Genomic DNA, 25,902 nt, shown 5'->3' with positions numbered 1-25,902 from the left:
AAACAGAGTATCTGTGGACATAGCTGAGGATAAGCAGCCCTTAGGAATCAGAAGGGTCTGCATGCCATAGTCACGCCTCCTGCTTGCTTACTCTCACGAGGACATCCAGTCCTCAACTTGTATACAGCCAGCCCAAGAATTCTCCAACAGCAAAGAACCAAGGGAAGTTACAGAGGTCTACTTCCAAGCTCCCAGGTTCTTCATGGGCATGACATTCCCCTGTATCACAGGTGCTAGCTTTGCCATGGCAACACCAAGCATGCTGCCAAACACCTGGCTACAACTAGGAATGGATCCTCCTGGTTCAGTCTAGGACCATATCCTTCCCCCAAACCCCAATGTCCCATAGTCCAGTAAGGAGTCAGTGGAAACAATGGGCATAAAGTGACACGGGGGTGTTGGGCCAACAAGGAAGGGCTTCTATTGTTATCCCCATCAATTCCATACAAAAACCCTCTACCAGGTGTAAAATACTTCCTAATTTCCATAAGTATACACATGGTAGTAAACACAAATGTGAGAATTATTTTATAAAGTCCCAAACCACAAGAGAATTATAGTACCTAAAAAGTGTAGTTCAGAGGAATTAGTGATTAATTCTGTAGCACGGTGGAGGTGTGTACTTGCTTTTGAATATGAACAGAATTTTCCCTGCTATCCAAAAGGAAAAGCATTGCAGATAGAGGGAAAAGCATGTGCAAAGGTGGAGGAGAATGGGAGGCAGGCAGGAGTAAGAGTACCAAAGGCTTTGTATGTCATGCTAATGAGTGATGTGACTCAGTCTGGCGCAGCAAACACCAGAAGGATCAGAGGGCAATGCAGAGGATGAAATGGAGGTAATTAAAATGAAGGTTAGGGAATTTCCTGGCAGTCCGGTGATTAGGACTCCCCGCTTTCACCGCCGGTGCCCGGGTTCGAGCCATGGTCGGGGAACTAAGGTCCTGCAAGCCGTGTGGTGCGGCCAAAAAAAAAAAGGCTAAAAGACCAATAAAGAAAATCCTGGAACTTTTCAGCTGAAAGTCAGTGCTGGAAAACAGAAAAGGCAGAGATGGAGAAAAAGAGGAAAGTTTTCCTTAAAAAAAAAAAAAGGAGGGGGGAAATCAAGACAGTGATTTATTGGATATATGGGAATAAAAGAGGGGGGACCACAGAAGTCTTTAGTTTTCTGACCTATGGTCTTTCAGCTTTATTTAAGGAAGCCAACATCCAGTTGTTAATACTGATCCTGCGCATAAATTGCAGATTGGTATTTCTGAAGAAGAGCCAGTTTTCCTTCGGACTGTGCAAACAGTCTAACATGGATCAAAGTTACCTTACGACCACAAGAGGCAGGACATACATGACAAATACACTGCTTACCATTAAGTCTGGGGGACTCATCTTTGCAATCATTGAAACCAGAACATTTACAGTTAAGGACTTTTAACTTTATAAATTCTGTACCTATCAAATCTGTGGTAGGTTTCTCTTTCAATCTTCCTAAGTCCATCTAACAAACACTCTGGATAATCACTTATAGAAAAATACATTAATAATTTTTCTAGCACCACTCCACAAGTACGTACAAAGAAGGCAAAAGAGCACTGCGTTCTCATTAGGTAAATATCCCAACATAACAACTCAGATGAAAACTTAAGAAAAAGAAAATAAATATTACTTTGCCCAGAAAACCCAGAGTAGGAAGTACTAAGACAAAATTAACGTGAGGAAAGATTTTTCTTTCTTTCTTTCTTTTTTTCTTTTTTTGGCCACGCCACACGGCTTCTGGGATCTTAGTGCCCCGGCCCGGGATGGAACCCAGGACATCGCAGTGAAAGCACCGAGTTCTAACCACTGGAGGGCCAGGGAATTGCCGTAGCAGAGTTCGATGTCTATTTCCTACACAGAACACCACCAGAACTACAGAAGTGACAGGTCAAATTTGCAGAATGCTGACATTACAAGTGTATTTTACTCTACTATGCACTTCTTCACAAGGTGCGGTTGAAAGGGGGAGAAAGGCATCATAGGCCTTCCTATCCCGGTGGCATCTGGAAAGAGCCACCCGCTCCCACTTCCCCGGACCCAAAGCTTCAGGGTCTTCCAGGCCCAGCTCGCATTCTGCTCCACGGCAGACCCGAGGCCGCCGTCCTGCTCGCTTTTCCCGGGGCCGGGAGAGCAGACCCCACCCCCTTCGGGCCCAGGCCTTTCTCTACCTTCCACCCGGCCCGGGGGACACGAGGGCGGCCAGGGCCACAGACCTTCCTCAGACGCCACTCGCCCCGGCCCCACACCAAAAGGGACACCGTCCCAACCTCCTCCTCAGCTAAAGCCGAACGACCGGCACCCACCTGACACCCTCGGAGGAGAGAGCGCGTGTGCGGAGCGGGCTGAGGACTTTCTGAAAAGCCGACTCCACCGCCCGGCCGCCGCGTCCCCAGCCCCCCGCACCCCACCGCAGTCCGCGGAAAGGCTCCGCGTCCGCGACACAGACAGCGAGGGTCGGGACGAGGTCCTTCACGTCTCGAGAGCCACGACATCACACCTACCTCACGACGTACTCTCCTCACCGGACCAACCCTGCGGGTCAGTCCAGACACCGGCATCCACACGACATCTCCGGGGCCAACGTCAAGCCACCACTGGGTTCCCACGCGCACCGCATCGCGCCTGCGCACAGCCCAGCAGCTGGACCAGGCTGTCAGTGCGCATGCGCCGGACTCCAGCTCTTCCCCCCACACCGACGATTTTGAACCCTCCGCCCAAACCGGCCGGCGCGCGCATGCGGGTTTACAGTAGCTGGTGTCTCCCCACCCCGGCGAGAAGCTGCGGCTCTGGGGTTTGCAGCCGGACGAGGCGGAAGTCGTTCTGTTCCTTTACAGTCCCTCAGTCTGGCGGAAATTAAAGAGCTGTAAGGGAGGTTCCGGAGCTGGCCTGGCGTGTAGGTGGCCAGATGGAGACCGAGACTGTACAGCCGCCACTGACCCGCCGCCCGCCGCTGGCCTCTTCCTGGGATGCCGCGTGTGGAGCCCTGGCCCAGAGTCTCCATCTCACCCGGTCTGATCTCGGCGCCCGGGACGCCGACTGGGAGGAGCTGCTGGCGCCGCCTGCCACCGGGTGTGCCGGGCCGGCGGGGACTGGGGTTGTGATCGGTGCCAGCCACGCCCCTGGGGGAGCCGAGATGGGAGGCGGGGGCCGTGAGGGGAGAGGGTCTGGACCCGGAGCCGAGCCGGTGACGGGTCTGTGCGGGTGGCGAGGGCGAGGGGGCAGGTCCTGGGTGGCGGGAGGGTGGGGGCGGGCCCGCGGGAAAGAGGAGGCGACTCCGGCGTGAGCGTCGGGCGCAGGGGACGGGGGGCAGGTGACCTGAAGACTCGGCGTTTCACCCCCTTCCCCCTTGTGTCCGTCACGTCGGCTCCTGAGGCCCCCTGTCGGGATCAGAACCGCCTTTCTATCCCGCAACAAAAACCTCCTGTCGTCCAAAATAGGCATTAAAAAAAAATCCAGATGTCGAAAATCTTCCTCAGCTTAGTTTTGAAAATGGCACACTTTGGTCCTTTATTCCATTCTGCACCCCGCCCCACCCCCACTTCTGAACTGTTTTTTTACACTAGCAGCCCAGTACATATATTTCATTAACTGGACAGGCAATTATAGGAAGTCGCTTAGAATGTATTACAGAAGTCAAGCGAAAAGAGAGTGGAGAGCCCTCATGTCTAAAGCATCATTTCCTTGGGAATTCTGTATTGAGCATTTCATCAGTGCTTTGCAAGGCGCTTGGACTACAAATGCAAATGTAAATGAATAGGATAACATGTCAACCCCTGTGACCCATTAAGTGGGTTAATGACAGTGTTCAGAGAACTGTATAATATTCTTCCTTTTCTTTTCAGCCAGGATCTGGTGATTTTGAAAAGGAACGTGAACAGCCAAGATGAAAACCCCTGCTTCCTTTACCTGAGATGTGACCCTCCTGGAGGTGAAGAAATCGTTTCTATTGGCATTTTAAGTTCAGCAAGAAATATGGAAGTATACTCAGGAGAGGAGTACTGTGGAACCAGTAGGGGCAAGAATGTTTGTAATGTTCTGGATAACAGGTTTGTGACGTATGCGTGTGGAAGTGTTCTTCTGAAGTAGTGTTTTATTTTCTTGAGCTTTGTGAAATTTATTGATTCTCTGACCTTGGTGCCAGATACTAGGGGAGAGAAGATAAAAACATACCAGCAGACATAAAAGTTTAGACCTTTAGGGATCTTAAAGACAGTCTAGATCAGCCTAGTTCTTTTTATAAACGTGGAAATTGAGAGCTAGTGGAAGAGAGAGTAGTTGGTAAAAGATCATAGCTAGTTAGTGGAAGACTATGATCAGATGAAGTTCTGGTAAGTGTTTCTTGTCTGTTTTCTTTAACTCACAGCGATCTGTTTTCCAAAAATTAAGTTGTCTATCAGTCTGGAACTTTGAACATTTTCCTGTAGGAAACTCTTTACACATAGTGCGTGAGCCCGACACTGTACCATACCAGTATACTTATTTAACCCATTTTTATACTTCTTGATTTTTTTTCTGATTTCTTACAAAAATTCTGACCTAATCTCTCCTTAATATGAATCAAAATATGAAGTGTTTTATATACCGTGCATGTTGGACATAATGGGTATGTTATTGAGCTTTACAGTGTGCTCTGTGCTACGTAAGTATACATTTGATATCTAATTTCATTTTCTTATACAGCTAGTAAGTGGCAGATGTTTTCTTTGTAGTCAGTGCACTTCAGTAGGAAGCCCCAGCTGTTTATGCCTCACCAGGAAAACTGAATCTCAGGATTTAAATATTGTCCTGGAAACCTTTATTTTAAAATGTAACTATGAAAAGTGATAGTGTGTGAAATTTTTTATAAGTTAATTCCTTTTTATTTTTAGTGAACATGAAAAGATTATTTTGTACAAAAAATATCTAAAATTGGAGTCTTCCACACATGCTTGTAAAATAAAGGTAAGTCATTCCTAAATGTCATTTAGTCATTCCTAAGCTAATTTAAAAACTACAGTTGTCTTCCTGTTATATATACTTATTTTCTGTAGGTTTGGTAATGTAGTTAGTCCAACGTGGTCCCTGGTTTTAGTTCAGAAATACTCAGTAAACATGTAAAAAGAATTTCTTTTCTAAAAAATTGTCAACATTCTTCTGTTAAAATTTGACCATTTATTAGCTACGGTTGTAACCAAAAGTGGTGTCCAGCTGCTCGCCACTCAAAAACCAATAAAGAGGCACGGTTGGTGGACAGGAAAGTTTGCTTTGTTTTGGATGCCGGCAACAGCAGGGGTGGGGCGTTGGGGGTGCTGGACTCCTGTCTGAAGGCCAACTCCTCCCACTGACCATCATGGGGCAAGAGCTTTTATAGACAGAGGGAGTGGGCTGCATGCAGAAACAGCGCAGCCACCTCTGACAGTCATCTTGAAATTGGTCATGTGGTGGCCTGACCAGCATCATCTTGATTGTTCTTCAGTTCCAGGATTGGTTTATTCCCTTTTCCTTGAGGCCAGTTCTCAGAATTGTGGCAACTTCTGTCGTGGCTACAGCCTGGTCATCATGTAGTTAACTTCCTCCACCTAGTGAGGGTTCCAGTATCTATAAGACAGCTCGCAGGATGTGTTTCAGAATATGATCTGTAGCCCTTGAGGAGGAACTAAAGGTCCTTGACTATGCTTAATGACTAAACTATTATTATTTGGTCTCCTTTGACTGCTTTCCTTTGTTTCTGCAGTTTCTCACTTGTCTGATTAAACTTATTCTTTGGCTAAAGTTTTTGCACAGACCAAAGGCAGGCTGAGGACAAGGGGGGCAAGGACCATAGGGTCCTGCTCCATTTCCTAGTCATGTCATGTACTGCTGTTAGTACAGCAGTATAGTACTTTTGAGCCTTAAAAAGCTGAGTTTAAAACATTTTTTATCTTTATATAAAACTTAGGTGCCAAGAAAACCACAAGCAGTTTTGGTCCCCAGATCTAGAAGGATAGAACACAATCAGGGAGGATTCAGACATGGGTACCACAAAGTTAAAGGAGTTTGGATTGGTGTCTTCAGCCTGAAAAATATTATTAAGGTGAACTTTACTAAGGTCATCAGATCTAAGGAAATGGTACTGAGCTGGAAATCGAAAGCCCTATTTTTTTTTAAATTTTTATTGGAGTAGAGTTGATTTACAATGTTGTGTTAGTTTCAGGTGTACAGCAAAGTGAATCAGTTATACATATACATATATCCACTCTTTTTTGCATAAGCCCTGACTGTTAAATGAGCGCTCTTGCTGACTAACACAATAACCTTGGGCAAGTTCCTTCACCTTTTTTGACCTACCTTATGGGTAATGTTAGGGAACTGAAGAAAATTCTTGGATTGATTATTTTTAATTTCTCAAATTCTGTGCTGATTATTACTTACAGAAGAGCACACAACTGATTATCCCAAGATGTTGTTTTAGGTGTATATACTAATAGCTTCTAAAGTCATTTAAATAAGGCAATGCATTCATCCAACAAATACTGGAGTGCCTGTTGATGCCAGATACTGTACTTGGCATTCAGGAATTAGTAGTTATGAAATAAATTGGAATGAAGGCCTCACATCACAAATATTATAGTGGGCAGCACATAATAGGTTGACTCAGTGTGCAAAATAGGTACTACATTTGCTAGTGAGAAGGGCTTGGGGTTAAAAAGCAGAACAGGGATAATATGGAGGTTGGAATGTGGGTGTTTACATTTCATGAGGTATTTACTTACTTGTTGATGACAGTCACATCTTTGGTGCCACACTGAGTTTTTAGATCATGGGTCTGTGTTCGCCTGTGTCTTTGTGTGATATATGGGTTTGTTGTGTCTCTGAAGGTGAATGGTATTTGAAACTGTGCTGTGGAAGTACCAGGGAGTGAAAGAGTGTTTCATTTAGGGAAATCCTTGGGTTTGTATGAAAGCTTCTTCTGGGCCAATAGTATACGTAAGTTAAAAGTAATAGTTACTGATGCATATGTTTGAGCACTTACTCAATGATATATACTGGAAATTTTAACACATAATCCTCATAACAACCATGTGAACTCATTTTACTCCTGACTCAAGTTTGGTATTTGCCCGTGGTCACGCAGGCAGAGCCATCACTGAGCACAGGTCTCTCTGATTCTAAATGCTGTTTACTTTCCACTTTGCTGCTTTGTTGTCCTACACCACACATGAAATGTCTTTTGGTCTAGAAGCAAGGACAACATGAAGAAGCATAAAACATTGGAAAAGCTACTGGGATAGAAGCCAGAAGAAACAAGCTCAGAGCTCAACTTTGCTAATTGGGTGTCTTTTGCAAGTTAAAAAAACCACCCTAAACTCCTCTTTTTATGTGTAAACTATTGAGCTCTCTTAGGTTGTATTGATATTCCCTACAGTTCTAAATTCTAAAATCCTGACTTATTTAGTATTTCACAAACACTTTGCATGTGACACTGGACAGTCTTATTTTGTATTAAATAATACTATAGCAAGTTTCAGTATGTTACGATCTCAGATTGGTATAGTTTATCTTTAATTCCCTAAACTAAGTAAGTAAAACATTATTTATACATAGTCTTTTATTTAAAAAGGACTTTTTGCATTTATGTTGTTTTCTTGAGTCTTTTTTTGGTCTATGACTGTTCTAGAGAAACCTTTAAAATGTACTTGGAGTTAATTTTTAGATTCTTGAATGCTTCACTCTTCAGTATTACCAAGAACTGACCTTAAATGATGATTATTTTTATTATCATTAATTTCGCTGAACTTTTGTATTATAATAGCTGCTCTCCTTTGGTGAAAAGCAGTGTGTGTTCATCAGTAAAGTTGTGGTACACGTGAGGCCACTTTCAGCAAACTCTTCAGCAGGCTCTCCTGCTCTAGGATCAAGAATAGACCTGGAGAGGGTCCAAACTATCATGGAGTCCATGGGGTCAAAGTTGTCATCTGGAGCTCAGCAACTGATGAATATGGTTATTTTCCAGCAACAGGTAAGTAGAAATGGATTTCTTTCCAGATACTGTTAAAATTCTTTAAATGATGTCTTCTTATAAGGACATGTAGAAACATAAATCTTTTTATTTCAACTTTTGTTATTGATTTAACTGTTAGCTTTACTAACTTTTCTAAAAATAACGTTATGTAGACCTACTCTCTTGCAAAAAAATATTTCTACTACAGACTTCACAATTTTCCATGAATTCACTCATTTATTCATTCAGCAAGTATTTATTTAGCCCCTTCTTAGTGAATGCCACAATTTTGGTTACTTTAGAAGATTCAAAGATGAATTAGTCGATAACCTGTCGTTAAGGATCTCTGTAGTCTTGTTAGGGGAGTCAGGGCATCTAAGTGGGGAATGATGAGGAATGCTAGGAAAGGCTTATGAAAGGAAGTAGCGTTTTATCTAGGCCTTTAAAGAGGAAAGGTGGGGTTAAGCAAGTAAATTTGGAGGGATGCAACTTGAGAGATAGAGAACAGTATGGATTAAATCTTCAGTGCTAGAGGAATAGGATGTAGCTAGGAAATGAATAGAAGTTCATTTCTCTGGAGTGAATAAGTGAGAGGGGAAGTTTCAGGTAGACTGGGGCTGGATCTTAGAGGATTTTGAATGATGTTATAGAGTTTAGCTCTGTTTTAATAAATTTAATCCGCTGTTATATGTAAGATGAGTCAGTAGGAAAGATGCGTCAACAGAAAGTGAGGCTACGAGAAGGAAAGCAGCTCTGTTATTTCCATCATCCAGAGGACAGTTAATGAGAGTCTAAACTTGGAAGGAGTAACCTGATGCTGGATTGTGAGAGGCTACAGCAGTGGGGCCATTGGGACTTGACAACTAACTTAAGATGGGTTCTGTGGGAGAAAAACAGAATCAAACGTGAAACTAAAGTTTTGAAAATGGTGTTACCATAATATACATGGAACCCAAGGAGGGAAGCGACTTGGGGGAAAAAAGAGTGTAATTTGGGAGTGTTGAGTTTTAGATGTGAATAACACATGCCCTGGGGTGATGATGTGAGACTTTGGAAACACAGGTGGGGCTGGTGGAGTGGAGGGAGGTTTGGGAAGAGCATGCCTAGTAGATGATGGGGAAGGGGGTGAGGGGAGAGACTGGAGCCAGGAAGGAAGACCCTGGGAGAGTAGGTGCGTTTGCTAAGAATACGGGGAGAGGAAAAGGGAACCAGAAGAGCAGGTCACGGCAGTGCTTAAGAGTCGCAAGAGATCTGATGTCAGGAGACCTGAATTCAAAGCTCTTAGTTCTGTTATTTGGCATCGCTTCCTCTTTTTGAGGATAAATTTCTTCGTGTTTACAATCTAAACGATAATACTGGTAAGACCATAGGATGAAAGTTAAAACCAATAATATGAGTTTAAAAGCTTGCATAACTTTTGTGAGGTTTACCGATATTAATTTAGGACGAGGATCGTTGGACCAACAGGCAGACACAGGAGGGCAGGAGAGTTGCTCATGATCTTGGAAAGCATGGAAAGGAGAGCTCTGAAATGAACAGCGTCCGTACTGTCCTTGCTCTGGCACTAGCATCTCACCTCCATACCTCAGGAGGCTCCTAGCTGGTCCTCCTGCACCACGCTCCCTCTCCACAGTGCAGCCAGCATGACCTCATCGGACTCCACGTCCCCTGTGTCAAGCCCCCTGACTGCTTCCCCTGACACTCAGAACTAATCCAGGTTCCTTACGCTCTCATCTGAGGTCTGGGCCCTCGTTACCTCCTCAGCCTCATCTCCTGCTGCATCTCCTTAGATGCCTTGCTCTAGACATTCTGATGTGGGTATTCCACAAACATCCAGACGTGCTCCCACCTCAGGACCTTTGCCCTCTTAACCGTTCTCTTTGGCCAGAATCCTCTCTTCCTGGCCTTAGCAAGTCTGCCTTTTTCTTGTTATTTCAACCTCATCTTAAACGTTCCATCTTGAATGACACCTTCCCTAACCACCCTGATTAAAATATTAGCCTTTTCCTCCACATCTGTATCATGTGTTTTCATCAGCGCTTTCTTGCCTGTTTTTGTTTATGTGTTGTTCTGTGTATCTCATTAAGATATAAGCTTTGTGCAAAGACGACCTGTCTGTCTAGTTTATGGCTCCGAGTAAATTTTACATAATATATATGCCCTTTGGATTATCAACCAAATACTCCTTGGAGATCTTCAGGGGGTCAGTTTGAATAGTGATGAGATGGAAACCAGATTTTGAGGGATTAGATGGTAAATGGGTAGTTAGAATGTGGAGGTAGCCAGGGTAAAGTGGGTTGTTTCAAGAATGATAGAGATAAGGAACCTGCCGGTATCAGAATCCCTTGGAATGTTTATAAAGTGCAGAATCCTGGCCCTCACCAGTGACCTGAAACACTGGGCTTGTGATCCAGGACTCACCTACTTATACAGGCAATGCCAGATGAGTCTTATGCATAGCATATTTTAAGAACAGATGTTTGAGGGGAAGGATCCAGTGGACATAGAGATTAAACATTTAAAAACAAAGAAAGTTTTTGTGTGTGGAAAATTTTGGAAACATTAGAGAGGGTTAATGAATTAAGTAAAATCAGTTCATGGACTGATTTTTATGTTTTAAAACCTTGACTTTGGAAAAGAAATGACGTGAATAGTAGTTTGTGGGGTTTTTTGCCCATGTTTTTAGGGTTTTTTGTTTCATTCCCAAAATAATACATTTTCTTTGCTATGAATTTCCATCCATTCACAAGTACATAAGGTATATTGTAAGAGGGCTCTCCCAACTCTCATCCTATTCCCAAGCTTGGTGTGTGTCCTTGTCGCATTTTCTATGATATAGAAACACAAGTCCTCCAACCAACAGCACGTGTGTTGTAACCCCCCAACACACGTGCTAAATCATTATCTATGGAGACATTTGGGAAACCCCCTGGGGAAGAAAGAAGGTGATCCTGTTAAATCGTCTTTTAAACATGCTAATAAAAGTCTTCTTTCTCGTGGGGAGGCTGTATTTATGAATGATTCTCACAGGATATACCTGGTTCTCTAGGATTGCTTTTGTCCACAAACAAGGAATCCATGGAACGTCTTCCTGGAAAGTCATTTAAGCTCTGTAACTATCTGTTGAGTATAAAGTAGGGATGTTTCATGATCAGAACCTCTCCTTCTATGGAAGGGGTGTAAACCCACACTGTTTGGAACCTTCATATGTTAATTGGGGCAGGGCCTGTCCTGATGAGGAAAGAAAGGACCTGGGGAGCAGCTTTCTAGACTCCCTGCTTCACCTTTGCCTTGTGGTTCCTTGTTTCCTGGAAAGTTTCTTAAAGTGATTTCTTCTTTCCTTGTATTTGAAGTTCACATGTGCTGACTTTCATTTGTTTTTGCTTTAGCAATTTAGAATAACTGAGTAGGAATTCTGAGTCAAAGTGCCTGGCATAGTTGTCATTTAATGTTATCTGAGGGAAAGCTGTGCCCCATTTTCTCAACAAAAATATATTCAGTTATTCAAGATTTTCACTGTTTACCTTTTTCATCTGAAAAGATAAATACATCGTTTTTCCTAGCTTTTTCAAGGTGATACTTTTTGGATTTTGTGATAATTAAAAAAGTTAAAGACAGACCTTTCAGAAATCCTACAAGATGTTCAGAGATACTTATTTTTTTCAGAAATCTGAGGGTATGTGTGCAAATTTGTATTTGTCTTGTTCACTGTCTTATTTCCAGTCCCTGAAACAGTACCTAACACAGAGTAGATTTCTGTTAACTATTTGTTGAATGAATGAGTTTGGGGCTGGCTTTATCCAAGAATCATTTTTTAGAATATTCAGAAAATATATGGACTGAGTGTTTTCAGCTAATCCTGTATAATATTTTTCTCAGTCTCTCTAACTAGATACTGAGCAACATTAAGTATGAGATGATATCCCCTATAAGAATCCCTAGTAGAGTTCTGTGTTTAGAAGTTAAGATGGAGGTGTATAACTTAACAGTTAGATAGGCTAGAGGTAGTTTTGCTTTTCTCTTGTGGAAAAATTGAAGAGCATAGCAAGAGCATGGCCCTGTGTAGGAGACAGTGTAACCTGCTCTCAAAGGTTAGCCAGAGTTTTCTCAGGAAATAATATAGCATAGCCGGTTGAGTTGAGGCCACAAAACATAATCATTACCCTACAAATTATTAAGGCAGACTTAGCCAAAAGGTAGGTCTTTTTAGTCATCGAAAATGTCACAGAAGTACTCATATAACATCATACTTTAAATATGTAACTATCTGGTCTATACTCCAATGAAAATAAATTGCATATTCTTAGGTTGAACCATATGTGACGGTGGGCAGATGATTTTTTCTTCCTGTGTATTTTTTTTTCTTTTAACATCTTTATTGGAGTATAATTGCTTTACAATGGTGTGTTAGTTTCTGCTTTATAACAGTGTGAATAAGCTATACATATACATATATACCCATATCTCCTCCCTGTTTCGTCTCCCTCCCACCCTCCCTATCCCACCCATCTAGGTGGTCACAAAGCACCGAGCTGATCTCCCTGTGCCATCTGTTTACATTTGGTAGTATATATATGTCGATGCCACTCTCACTTCGTCCTAGCTTACCCTTCCCCCTCCCTGTGTCCTCAAGCTCATTCTCTACGTCTGCATCTTTATTCCTGTCCAAGGCAGATGATTTTTAATTCTATGAAAGTTATCAATTACTGTGACTGAATTGAGAGTACTAGATTTTATTACCGTAAATTAAGGAAACATTAAAATAAGCCCGTGCAATTTTACTAAGTATGTTTGTATTTGTTTGAATATTTTCCTTAGCAAAACTAGTGAAATTATTAGAAGTCCTGACTCTGGAGTTCGGTGGCCTGGGTTCCAGTCCTGCTTCTGCCACTGACTAGTTCTGTTACCTTGGCCAAGTTAACTTTAGTCTTGGTTTCCTAACTTGATATTGGGATAGTAGCTATAGCCTACTCCATGTGAAAGTTCTGGGGATCAAATGAAAGTAGGCAGGTTGCCTGACTCTGAGTTACTCCAGAGGTTACCTGTCATTATCATTCATGTTAATAATAACATTTGCTTATTTACCTTGCTTAGAATTGTATTCCCATCGGACAGCAGCTTCAGTCATTTTTGGGAAGCACTGGATACAAGCACATGATCGGACTGCAATCATCATCTGCTTCAGGGGCCTTCAACAAGTCATCCCCCACACCTTTCCCTTCCAGGACTGGATTGACATCTGGAAACGTGGCTGAAGACTTAAAAGCTTACATTGATAAAAGTACGCAGCCAGCTGGTGGAGGAAATATGACAAGCCTCCAAGAGTGTAAAATTGTGCCACAAAACCATTCTCTTCCTGAGAATGATCTTAAGAATGCAGTATCTTCTTTGTTACCAAAGAAAGCAAGCGACAGCTCACATATACCTAACTCTGAGTTGCTGCCTGTTCTGCAGAATCTGTGTAGTCAAGTGAACCATCTCCGTGGGGGACCCAACACCAAGTGGCAGGAAAGCATCACCAAGCCCGGCGAAGGCGTTGTTGGTGTTACGTGAGTGTCTAAGACAAGTGTGGTTTCGATTGGGGGCGGGAGGGGGGAGGCAGGTGGAGGAAAGCAGGTTTGTTTCAATAACTACTGCCTGAAAATGTTTCCAGAGAGGATTGTAGGAGCTTTCACATTTCACCATTAACACACTATTAGGAAAGAAATACTCAGCAGAGTAGGATGGATTGCTTTGAAAGAAGTGGGTCAAACTGGAGGTGCCGAGCACTTCTCAGGCATCTGATGGAAGGGGTACAAGCAGCAGATAGGGTCAGAGTAGAGAGTTGTCTGCATGAATGGAGAGGAGCTGTGGTGACCATGATATGTACATTTTTTGCCTGATTGTATGAAGTGAGCCATTGTAACATTTCCTCTGTAGATCGTGTGTGACCTAGCCTAATTTCGGAGTCATCCAAACATTTTTCAGCTCTGAACTATTTCTAGTGTACAGACCCTTATCCCCTGATCTCATAATTCCAATTTTTTCCAGTCCTGCTTTGACTGAGGGGTGGCTAAGTGTTTAGTATGTTCCCCATCCTTTATATAGATGTAATGTGTCCAAATTTTGCGCTGGATTGGAATTCAGGACTCTAATCATAGTTCTAGCTTAACTGTTTTGCCTTAGTGTTTAAATCTTTTGGCTTAGCCTTTTTTCCCATGTAAAATGAGGGAGTTGTATTGGTTGAAACTTTCTTAATGTCTCCAGTAGCAGTCTTAATGTCTCCAGTTGACGTTATTGAACAAGTGGTTCTTATTTGGGAAGGATAAGGAAAGATAACAATAGTCTTTAATTGTTGTTTTTTGTTTTTTTGTGTTTTGGCCGTGCTGCGTGGCATGTGGGATCTTAGTTCTTAGTCTCCCGACCAGGGATTGAACCCGTGCCCCTGCACTGGAAGCGCGGAGTCTTAACCACTGGACCACCAGGGACGTTCCAGTCTTTAGTTGTTGATAGTCTAATCAATGTTAACTTGTGATATAGCAAAACAAAGCAAACGAACAATAAAACCCAAAGGAAAGAATAAAAAACCTAAACAGATTTAAAAACTGCTCCTGTGTCGAGCTGAGGTGGAATGTCCCCATTTCTCTCAGATCCCCCACTTTACCAATAAAATCCCTGGACATAATCCAGCAAACATACAAAGACTGTAAAAGGTGGAAAGAAGTCAGATTGCTCAGGGACTGTGAGGCTTAGTGTTCCTTGGTTCCTAGTTGCCTGCGAGTTTCTTTCATCATAGATGGGTATAGGATTTTGTCAAATACTTTTCCTATGGCCATTCATATGATCATGAATTTTCTTCTGTAGTCTGTTCATATGGTGAATTACATTAATTTCAAAAACTGAACCTGCCTTGTATACCTAGAATAAATCCCACTTGGTTGTGGGCTGTAATTCTTTTTTACACAATGCTAGATCTGATCTGCTAATATTTTGTTGAGTATTCTTGCATCTAATTCATTAGAGATACTGGTCTGTATTTTTCTTGTACTGTCTTTGTCCGGTTTTCACGAGGGTGATACTGGCCTCATAAGATGAGTTCTACATCTTAGAAGAGATTGTGTAAAATTGGTGTTATCTCTTCTTAAGATGTTTGGTAGAAGTCTCTAAGGAAAGCAGCTGGGCCTGGTTATTTCTTTCCTGGAAACTGTTAAATTACCAATTCAATTTCTAACATAGTAAAGTTGTCAATTCTCCCTATTGATATGCAGGCTTAATATTATGCATATTGAAATCCCACCACAATATTTGGCAGACATAAGCAGGATCATTTTCAAAATTATATGAAAACAAAAGAGGTAGAATAGCTAAAACAACTTTGAAAAAGAAGAATGAAGTGGGAGGAATCACTCTTCCCAGTGTCGAAGTCTTATGTAGTTAGAGTATTCAAGATGATGTAGTGATGGCAGAGGGACAGACACATAGGTCAATGGAACATAATGGAGGGCTCAGAAATAGACCCACAAAAATATGCTCAACTGATTTTTGACAAAGGTGCAACAGCAATTCAATAAAGGAAGAATAGTCTTTTTAACACATGGTGATGGAGCAATTGGATATCCGAAGGGCAAAAAGTGAACCATGACCCAAACCTCATACCTTATATAAAAATTAGCTCAAAATGGATCATAGACTTAAATGTAAAACATAAAGCTATAAAATTTTTCTAATAATACATAGGGGACAATCTTTGGAGACCTAAGACAAGACAAGACTTCTCAGATATGACACCAAAAGCAGGGTAATCAAAACTTTGATATATTAGATGCCATGAAAATGTAAAACTTTTGCTCTTCTCTGTTAAGAGGAATAAAATACAAATTACAGAGGGAGGGAAAATATTTGCAAATACATATCCAAAAAATGACTTATATCGAAAATATAGAAAGAACTCTCAAAACTCAACATTAAAAAAATCCAATTAGAACATGGGCAAAAGACATAAAGAGATATTATACCAGAGAGAATGTACAAAAAGCAAATAAGCACATGAATAGAAGTGCTGTTGACCTCATGGCTATTAAGGAAACACACATGAAAACCACAAGAAACCAGTACACAGAATGGCTAAAGTAAAAAGTTTAGAAATGGTAACAAAACCAAATACCAATGAGGCTGTGGAGAAACTGGAGCTCTCATACGTTGCTCGTGGCGATTTGCAATGGTACAGCCACTCTAAATAAGTTTGGCAGTTTCTAATGGCTAAACATATAGTTACCATGTGACTCAGCAGTCATACTCCTGAGCATTTATCCCAGAGAAATGAAAACTTCTTTCCACATAAAAACCAGTACACAGTTCTTCATAGAAGCTTTATTTGTAAAAGCCAAAAACTACCAGTATGTCTTAAAATAGATGAGTGGTTAAATTAACCCTGGTATATCCATATCATGGGGTGCTATCAGCAATAAAAAGGAAGGACCTGTTGATACATGCAACACCTTGGTTGTCTATCAAAGGCATTATGCTGATTGACAAAAGAGAATCTCAGGAGGTCACATACTATATGATTCTGTTTGTGTAACATTCTCAAAATAATAGAGATGAAGACTGTATTAGTGATTACCAAGTGTTAAGGATAGAGGAGACTGGAGAGTGGATGTGACAATAAAAGGGTAGCAGGAGGGAGATCTTTGTAGTTAGGGAATAGTTCTGTCTCTTGATTGTGGTTTTTACAATCGAGACAGAACTTGATTCTGTCAAGAACGTGATGTTTACATGAATGTGTGTACATGTGATAAAATGTCATACACACACACTGTACTAACATCAAATTCCTGGTTTTAATATTATACCATAGTTAGGTAAGATGTAACGATTGGGACCATTGGGGAATTATAGTATCTTTACAACCCCTGTGAATCTATAATTATTTGAAAATAAAGAGAAAAATAAAAAGCTCCTCATATATTCTAGAGTAGTGGTTCTCAAACTTTTTGGTCTTTACCCTCTTAAAAATAATTGAGCATTCCAAAGAACTTTTATTTATGTAGGCTATATAAAAATATTTATTAGTTTAGAAATAACAATAAGCTCATTACCTAGTAACATAAACATTTTTATGAAAAAATACCATATTTTCTTTTTAAAAAGTTTAGTGAGAATTGTATAGTTTTATTTATTTATTTGGTTGCATTGGGTCTCTGTTGCTGTGCGCCAGCTTTCTCTAGTTGCGGTGAGTGGGGGCTCCTCTTCGTTGCGGTGCGCGAGCTTCTCACTGTGGTGACCTCTTGTTGCAGAGCATGGGCTCTAGGTGCGTGGGCTGCAGTAGTTGCAGCACGTGGGCTCGATAGTTGTGGCACGCGGGCCCTAGATCACGCAGGCTTCAGTAGTTGTGGCTCACAGGCTTAGTTGCTCCATGTCATGTGGGCTCTTCCCAGACCAGGGATTGAACCTCTGTCCCCTACATTGGCAGGCAGATTCTTAAACACTGCGCCACCAGGGAAGTTCGGTATTGTTTTAAATTTATGTAAAACTTTATTAGCTTTGGATTGTATTCTCATATGTTGCATTATAGCATGTATAAACATACATAGCTAGTAAGACCACAGCAGAAATACTGAGAACAAATTGAGTTACCTCTGAAAAAAACATTTATCTGTACCGTAAACCTACTACCTTAAGGAATTCTAGGAAACAGAATATACAACCATACATGCTATTAGTTATCACAGTAATGACATTATACATGGTATAGCCTCTGGATAATTCATTGTACGATTCATGTTCAAATAATATTATTATTATAAAAATACTTTTGACCTCATGGAACCCCTGGAAAAAGTCGTGGAGACCCCAGGGTTTTGTGGACCACACTCTGAAGTTCACTGTCCTTGTCCTTCCACTGCTTTAGTAAGGTTGTTTGGATGAAAAAAGAGAAAACTGTTTAAATTGTAGGGTTGCTTGGGGAAGCACTTGGAAGACAAACATGGAGACCTTAAAAACAGTCAGTAAGATCGCTTTTGATTTGAGGCTCAAAACCAGGAAGACCCTCTCTATCTAAAGACCTGTTCTTTGAGGGTAGAAATTCCATCATCTTCATTTTTATATTCTCATTTCAATTTATGCGTAAATGTTTAAAGAATTTAAGAAGTAAGAATCCTTTGGGCATTCAGGATTGTGGTTGCCTGTTGCATATGTATTTTAGAACCTGGAAATATGTTGTAAGGGGACAGAGTATAGTTGTGGAGACAAATTTCAGCAATGTGTGTTGGCTGCTTATTGTACTATAGTTTGGTTGTTTTTGTTATAATATTAGGGAAAATTGTTCTATTATTATTTTTTTAATTTATTTTTAGAATGGAAGAGCAATCCATTTGTTCCTACTTGGAAAAGATTCTTTCTAAAAATATGGAACTGATGGAAAAGAAACTTATGGACTACATTGATCAGCGAATATATAAACTCCAGGAGCACATAGATAATAAGATTGCTTTGTTAGTGGACTTGCTGCAAAGTCCCAACTCCCCACCCTCTGGCACGCCTCTAAGACATTATGACTCTGGAGAAAGACTTTCAAATGGAGAAAGATAGCACTGAACATGTTCAAAGTACTACAGATATTTATTACATATTTATTACAAAGCCGAACCCCCCAAAAAAGTTTATGAAAAGCAGGTATTTAATGTCCTTTGAAATATTACCACTTACTTAACGTGACCTCACTGTTCATTTTTACTGCACTCGTGAACCCAGTACTGTACACTGAGTTAACATGATAGGATCATAAGTTATTTTTGTTTGCAATATTTTTCACTCTCAGTGAAATTTATGTATACTTCTGGATTAACTGTTTAAGATTTTAAGGATTTCTAAAGCAGTTCATTAGTTCGTATTGTATGTGTTTCATAGAAGTACATTTTTTATTTATACAAAGACTTTATAGTCTTAGGCATCTGAAAAATAATGCTTAGAGTATTTGATAATTTTTCTTCCGCTCATCAATTGTTTTTGGAAAATTGGATACTTAAGGCCTTTAATCCAAATCACTAGTTTACATTTTGTATTGTTTATCTCAGTTAATGAACAAGGTGCAGTGTTTGGCATGTGTAAAATGAGTTTACACTGAGGTTAACATTATTTGTTTCAGTACGGTGTAGCAGTACATAGGGAAGTAAAAATCACAACTAGCCTATTCCCTGTTAGGAATATTATTTTAGATTTAATGTTTGATGTAAAATGAGAGAAGTCATCTTGTTTTATCTCAGTCAACCCAGAAAATATAAGGAACTATTTCCCTTTCTGAGATGATACAGGTTCCCCTTTCCAGAACCTTCTTCTGTATGTTTAAAGTGTGAAATTCTGAGGTTCTGCTTTGAAGGGTTAGGCATATGAATCAAGGAGATTGCAATTCTCTCAGGCAGACTTAATTTTTGGAAATTATAACTATTGTATATGTGTTGAAGGGTGATGTATTTGCATTTAAAAAATAAATGTATCCACTCTGGAAACTACTTGTCTAAGTAAATACAAATTTTTAATTTTCAACTAATCTTTGCTTAAAATGCTGTATTTTTATGAAAAAGGGTGTTTCACAATTGATATTTTGGTCAGTTCTTTAAAATGAGGGCAATTTGTATACTCTTTGTTAATTTGTATCATACTACAAAGGTGACACAGTATATAGAACATACTGTCACTATAGCCACTTGAAAATTTGCATATTTTTCTAGTCTTTTCTAATTTATGGGACATTCACAACATACATAGCTGTAAGATAGTATTTCCTTTGTTGTTCAGGAGAAATCTGTCTCACTGCAAGCTGAACCCTTTAGTTAAGTTTTACAGCTTCTGGTGGTTGTAGTCTGTTGATTTACAAAATGCCTCCTTCCAGATACATGATTCATCTTACAAGCCTCATCTTGATTACATCTGAAACAGAAATATGGTCATGTCAAAAAGATGTATAAAGGTACAATATTGAAAAGAGATGATACAAAATATTCTTCAATTAAATTTTCCAGTTTGTAGAAGGCAAAATCTCTCTAAAGAGACAAAGTCTTCAGTTCAGACTAATGTAAGCTAAGACTTTGGATTTGCAAGATAGCAAAATTCCCCTAAGCCTAAATTTCTGAGTCCACATGAATTAATTTAAAAAATGATACCTATATTAGAATTTGAATACTTTTCCTCACCTGCTTGCCATTATTAATGTGCAGTATGGTGGTCCAGTTAAAATCCATTAGCTTAAACAGTCAGCTCTACTCACCACCAGTCCCTCCCATCAGGAAACTTGCACAAGCCTCTTAGATAGCCTCATCCACCAGAGGGCAGACAGCAGAAGCAAGAAGAACTACAATCCTGCAGCCTGTGGAACGAAAACCACTTTCACAGAAAGACAAGATGAAAAGGCAGAGGGCTATGTACCAGATGAAGGAACAAGATAAAACCCCAGAAAAACAACTAAATGAAGTGGAGATAGGCAACCTTCCAGAAAAAGAATTCAGAATAATGATCGTGAAGATGATCCAGGACCTCAGAAAAAGAATGGAGGCAAAGATCGAAAAGATGCAAGAAGTGTTTAACAAAGACCTAAAAGAATTAAAGAACAAACAAACAGGTGAACAATACAATAACTGAAATGAAAACTACACTAGAAGGAATCAATAGCAGAATAACTGAGGCAGAAGAACGGATAAGTGACCAAGAAGACAGAATGGTGGAATTCACTGCTGTGGAACAGAAGAAAGGAAAAAGAATGAAAAGAAATGAAGACAGCCTAAGAGACCTCTAGGACAACATTAAACACAACAACATTCACATTATAGAGGTCCCAGAAGGAGAAGAGAGAGAGAAAGGACCCGAGAAAATATTTGAAGAGATTATAGTCAAAAACTTCCCTAACATGGGAAAGGAAATAGCCACCCAAGTCCAGGAAGAGCAGAGAGTCCCATACAGGATAAACCCAAGGAAAACGCACTGAGACACATAGTAATCAAATTGGCAAAAATTAAAGACAAAGAAAAATTATTGAAAGCAGCAAGGGAAAAACAACAAAACATACAAGGGAACTCCCATAAGGTTAACAGCTGATTTCTCAGCAGAAATTCTACAAGCCGAAAGGGAGTGGCATGACATGTTTAAAGTGATGAAAGGGAAGAAATTGCAGCCAAGATTACTCTAACTGGCAAGGATCTCATTTAGATTCGATGGAGAAATCAAAAGCTTTACATACAAGCAAAAGCTAAGAGAATTCAGCACCACCAAACCAGCTCTACAACAAATGCTAAAGGAACTTCTCTAAGTGGGAAACCCAAGAGAAGAAAGGGACCTACAAAAACAAACACAAAACAATTAAGAAAATGGTCTTAGGAACACACATATCGATAATTACCTTAAACGTGAATGGATTAAATGCTCCAACCAAAAGACACAGGCTTGCTGAATGGATACAAAAACAAGACCCATCTATATGCTGTCTACAAGAGACCCACTTCAGACCTAGGGACACATACAGACTGAAAGTGAGGGGATGGAAAAAGATATTCCATGGAAATGGAAATCAAAAGAAAGCTGGAGTAGCAATACTCATATCAGATAAAATAGACTTTAAAATAAAAAGAGACAAGGAAGGACACTACATAATGATCAAGGGATCAATCCAAGAAGAAGATATAACAATTATAAATATATATGCACCCAACATAGGAGCACCTCAATACATAAGGCAACTGCTAACAGCTATAAAAGAGGAAATCGACAGTAACACAATAATAGTGGGGGACTTTAAGACCTCACTTACACCAATGGACAGATAATTCAAAATGAAAATAAATAAGGAAACAGAAGCTTTAAATGACACAATAGACCAGATAGATTTAATTGATATTTATAGGACATTCCATCCAAAAACAGCAGATTACACTTTCTTCTCAAGTGTGCATGGAACATTCTCCAGGATAGATCACATCTTGGGTCACAAATCAAGCCACTGTAAATTTAAGAAAATTGAAATCGTATCAAGCATCTTTTCTGACCACAACACTATAAGACTAGAAATGAATTACAGGGAAAAAACCGTAAAAAACACAAACACATGGAGGCTAAAGAATACATTACTAAATAACCAAGAGATCACTGAAGAAATCAAAGGGGATATCAGAAATACCTAGAGACAAACGACAATGAAAACACGATGATCCAAAACCTATGGGATGCAGCAAAAGCAGTTCTAAGAGGGAAGTTTATACCTATACAAGCCTACCTCAAAAATCAAGAAAAATCTCAAATAAACAATGTAACCTTACACCTAAAAGAACTAGAGAAAGAAGAAAAAACAAAACCCAAAGTTAGCAGAAGGAAAGAAATCATAAAGCTCAGAGCAGAAATAAATGAAATAGAAACAAACAAAACAGTAGAAAAGATCAATAAAACTAAAAGCTGGTTCTTTGAGAAGATAAACCATTAGCCACACTCATCAAGAAAAAGAGGGAGAGGACTCAAATCAATTAAATTAGAAATGGAAAAGGAGAAGTTACAACAGACATTGCAGAAATACAAAGCATCCTAAGAGACTACTACAAGCAACTCTATGCCAATAAAATGGACAACCTGGAAGAAATGGATGAATTCTTAAAAAGGTATAACCTTCCAAGACTGAACCAGGAAGAAATAGAAAATATGAGCAGACCAATCACAAGTAATGAGATTGAAACTGTCATTAAAAATCTTCTAACAGGGGCTTCCCTGGTGGCACAGTGGTTGAGAGTCCGCCTGCCGATGCAGGGGATACGGGTTCGTGCCCTGGTCCGGGAGGATCCCACATGCCGCGGAGCGGCTGGGCCCGTGAGCCATGGCCGCTGAGCCTGCGCGTCCGGAGCCTGTGCTCTGCAACGGGAGAGGCCACAGCAGTGAGAGGCCCACGTACCGCAAAAAAAAAAAAAAAATTCTTCCAACAAACAAAAGTCCAGGACCAGATGGCTTCACATGTGAATTCTATCAAACATTTAGAGAAGAGCTAACACCCATCCTTCTCAAACTCTTCCAAAAAATTGCAGAGGGAGGAACACTCCCAAACTCATTCTATGAGGCCACCAACACCCTGATACCAAAACCAGACAAAGATACTACAAAAGAAGAAAATTACAGACCAATATCACTGATGAGTATAGATGCAAAAATCCTGAACAAAATACTAGCAAACAGAATCCAACAACACATTAAAAGGATCATTCACCATGATCAAGTGGGATTTATCCCAGGGATGCAAGGATTCTTCAATATACGCAAATCAATCAATGTGATACACCATATTAACAAATTGAAGAAGAAAAATCATATGACCATCTCAATAGATGCAGAAAAAGCTTTTGACAAAATTCAACAGTAATTTATGATAAAAACTCTCCAGAGAGTGGGCATAGAGGGAACCTACCTCAACATAATAAAGGCCATATACAACAAACCCACAGCAAACATCATTCTCAATGGTGAAAAACTGAAAGCATTTCCTCTAAGATCAGGAAAAAGACAAGGATGTCCACTCTCACCCCTATTATTCAACATAGTTTTGGAAGTCCTAGTCATGGCAATCAGAGAAGAAAAAGAAATAAAAGGAATACAAATTGGAAAAGAAGAAGTAAAACTGTCACTGTTTGCAGATGACATGATACTATACATAGAGAATCCTAAAGATGCCACCAGAAAACTACTAGAGCGAAACAATGAATTTGGTAAAGTTGCAGGATACAAAATTAATGCATAGAAATCTCTAGCATTCCTATACACCAACATTGAAAAATCTGAAAGAGAAATTAAGGAAACACTCCCATTTACCATTGCAACAAAAAGAACAAAATACCTAGGAATAAACCTACATAGGGAGACAAAAGACCTGGATGCAGAAAACTATAAGACAGACACTGATGAAAGAAATTAAAGATGATACCAACAGATGGAGAGATATACCATGTTCCTGGATTGGAAGAATCAATATTGTGAAAATGACTATACTACCCAAAGCAATCTACAGATTCAATGCAATCCCTATCAAATTACCAATGGCATTTTTTACAGAACTGGAACAAAAAATCTTAAAATTTGTATGGAGACAAAGAAGAACCCGAATAGCTAAAGTAGTCTTGAGGGCAAAAAGTGGAGGTAGAGGAATCAGACTCCCTGACTTCAGAGTATACTACAAAGCTACAGTAATCAAGACAGTATGGTACTGGTACAAAAACGGAAACATAGATCAATGGAACAAGATAGAAAGCCCAGAGATAAACCCACGCACCTATGGTCAACTAATCTATGACAAAGGTGGCAAAGAGAAAAATCAGTCTCTTCAGTAAGTGGTGCTGGGGGCTTCCCTGGTAGCACAGTGGTTGAGAGTCCACCTGCTGATGCAGGGGGCACGGGTTCGTGCCCCGGTCCGGGAAGATCCCACATGGCGCGGAGCGGCTGGGCCCGTGAGCCATGGCTGCTGAGCCTGTGCATCCAGAGCCTGTGCTCCACAACGGGAGAGGCCACAACAGTTAGAGGCCCGTGTACCACAAAAAAAAAAGGGGTGCTGGGAAAACTGGACAGCTACATGTAAAAGAGTGAAATTAGAACACTCCCTAACACCATACACAAAAATAAACTCAAAATGGATTAGAGACCTAAATGTAAGACCAGACACTATAAAACTCTTAGAGGGAAACACAGGAAGAACACTCTTTGACATAAATCACAGCAAGATCTTTTTTGATCCACCTCCTAGAGTAATGGAAATAAAAACAAAAATAAACAAATGGGACCTAATGAAACTTAAAAGCTTTTGCAGAACAAAGGAAACCATAAACAAGACGAAAAGACAGTCCTCTGAATGGGAGAAAATATTTGCAAACAAATCAATGGACAAAGGATTAATCTCCAAAATATATAAACAGCTCACGCAGCTCAATATTTAAAAACCAAACAACCCAATCCAGAAATGGGCAGAAGACCTAAATAGACATTTCTCCAAAGAAGACATACAGATGACCAAGAAGCACATGAAAAGCTGCTCAACATCACTAATTATTAGAGAAATGCAAATCAAAACTACAATGAGGTATCACTTCACACCAGTTAGAATGGGCTCATCAGAAAATCTGCAAACAACAAATGCTGGAGAGAGTGTGGAGGAAAGGGAGCCTTCTTGCACTGTTGGTGGGAATGTAAATTGATACAGCCACTATGGAGAACAGTATGGAGGTTCCTTAAAGAACTAAAAATAGAATTACCATATGACCCAGCAATCCCACTTCTAGGCATATACCCAGAGAAAACCATAATTCAAAAAGACACATGCACCCCATGTTCATTGCAGCACTATTTACAATAGCCAGGTCATGGAAGCAACCTAAATGCCCATTGACAGATGAATGGATAAAGAAGATGTGGTACGTATATACAATGGAACATTACTCAGCCATAAAAAGGAACGAAATTGGGTCATTTGTTGAGACGTGGATGGATCTAGAGACTGTCATACGGAGTGAAGTAAGTCAGAAAGAGAAAAACAAATATCGTATATTAACGCATATATGTGGAACCTAAAAAAATGGTACAGATGAACCAGTTTGCAGGGCAGAAATAGAGACACAGATGTAGAGAAAAAACGTATGGACACCAAGGGGGGAAAGCAGCGGGGGTGTGGGGGGGGATGAATTGGGAGATTGGGATTGACATGTATACACTAATATGTCTAAAGTTGATGACTAATAAGGACCTGTATAAAAAAATAAATAAAATTCAAAAAGAAAAATTCTTTAAACTCATATTATTTGACTTTTTTTTCTAGGATCCATTCCTAATGACATAGAGTGAATGGCCAGATTTGAATGCTCCCCTTGCACTTGAGTGAGATATATTTTAAAAAAAGAAAAAAAAATCCATTAGCTTTAGAAAACCATGAA

The 25,902-nt window shown here is 40.2% G+C and overlaps 1 protein-coding gene across 1 annotated transcript; it reads left to right on the top strand.

Moving 5' to 3' along the window:
* The first annotated feature begins 2,884 nt into the window (after nt 1-2,884).
* Nucleotides 2,885-18,712, top strand: LOC309971528 (ATPase PAAT-like). The gene is made up of 6 exons (XM_082854613.1): nt 2,885-3,096; nt 3,870-4,073; nt 4,896-4,968; nt 7,799-8,005; nt 13,082-13,536; nt 18,322-18,712. The coding sequence occupies exons 1-6, from the start codon at nt 2,933-2,935 to the stop codon at nt 18,554-18,556; spliced, it is 1,338 nt and encodes a 445-aa protein (XP_082710739.1). The 5' UTR covers nt 2,885-2,932; the 3' UTR covers nt 18,557-18,712.
* The last annotated feature ends 7,190 nt before the right edge of the window (nt 18,713-25,902 follow it).

The sequence above is a fragment of the Leucopleurus acutus genome (genome assembly GCF_964270905.1).
Source record: "Leucopleurus acutus genome assembly, chromosome: 14".
Classification (NCBI taxonomy): Eukaryota; Metazoa; Chordata; class Mammalia; order Artiodactyla; family Delphinidae; genus Leucopleurus; species Leucopleurus acutus.
The sequence above is the reverse complement of the archived record's forward strand: the minus strand, read 5'-3'. Positions and strand labels throughout refer to the sequence as shown.

Coding starts and splice junctions, on each gene's coding strand:
- LOC309971528 (XM_082854613.1), top strand. CDS start 2,933: ATGGAGACCGAGACTGTACAGCCGCCACTGACCCGCCGCCCGCCGCTG. Junction 3,097..3,869: donor CTGGCGCCGCCTGCCACCGG/GTGTGCCGGGCC, acceptor TTTTCTTTTCAG/CCAGGATCTGGTGATTTTGA. Junction 13,537..18,321: donor GAAGGCGTTGTTGGTGTTAC/GTGAGTGTCTAA, acceptor ATTTATTTTTAG/AATGGAAGAGCAATCCATTT.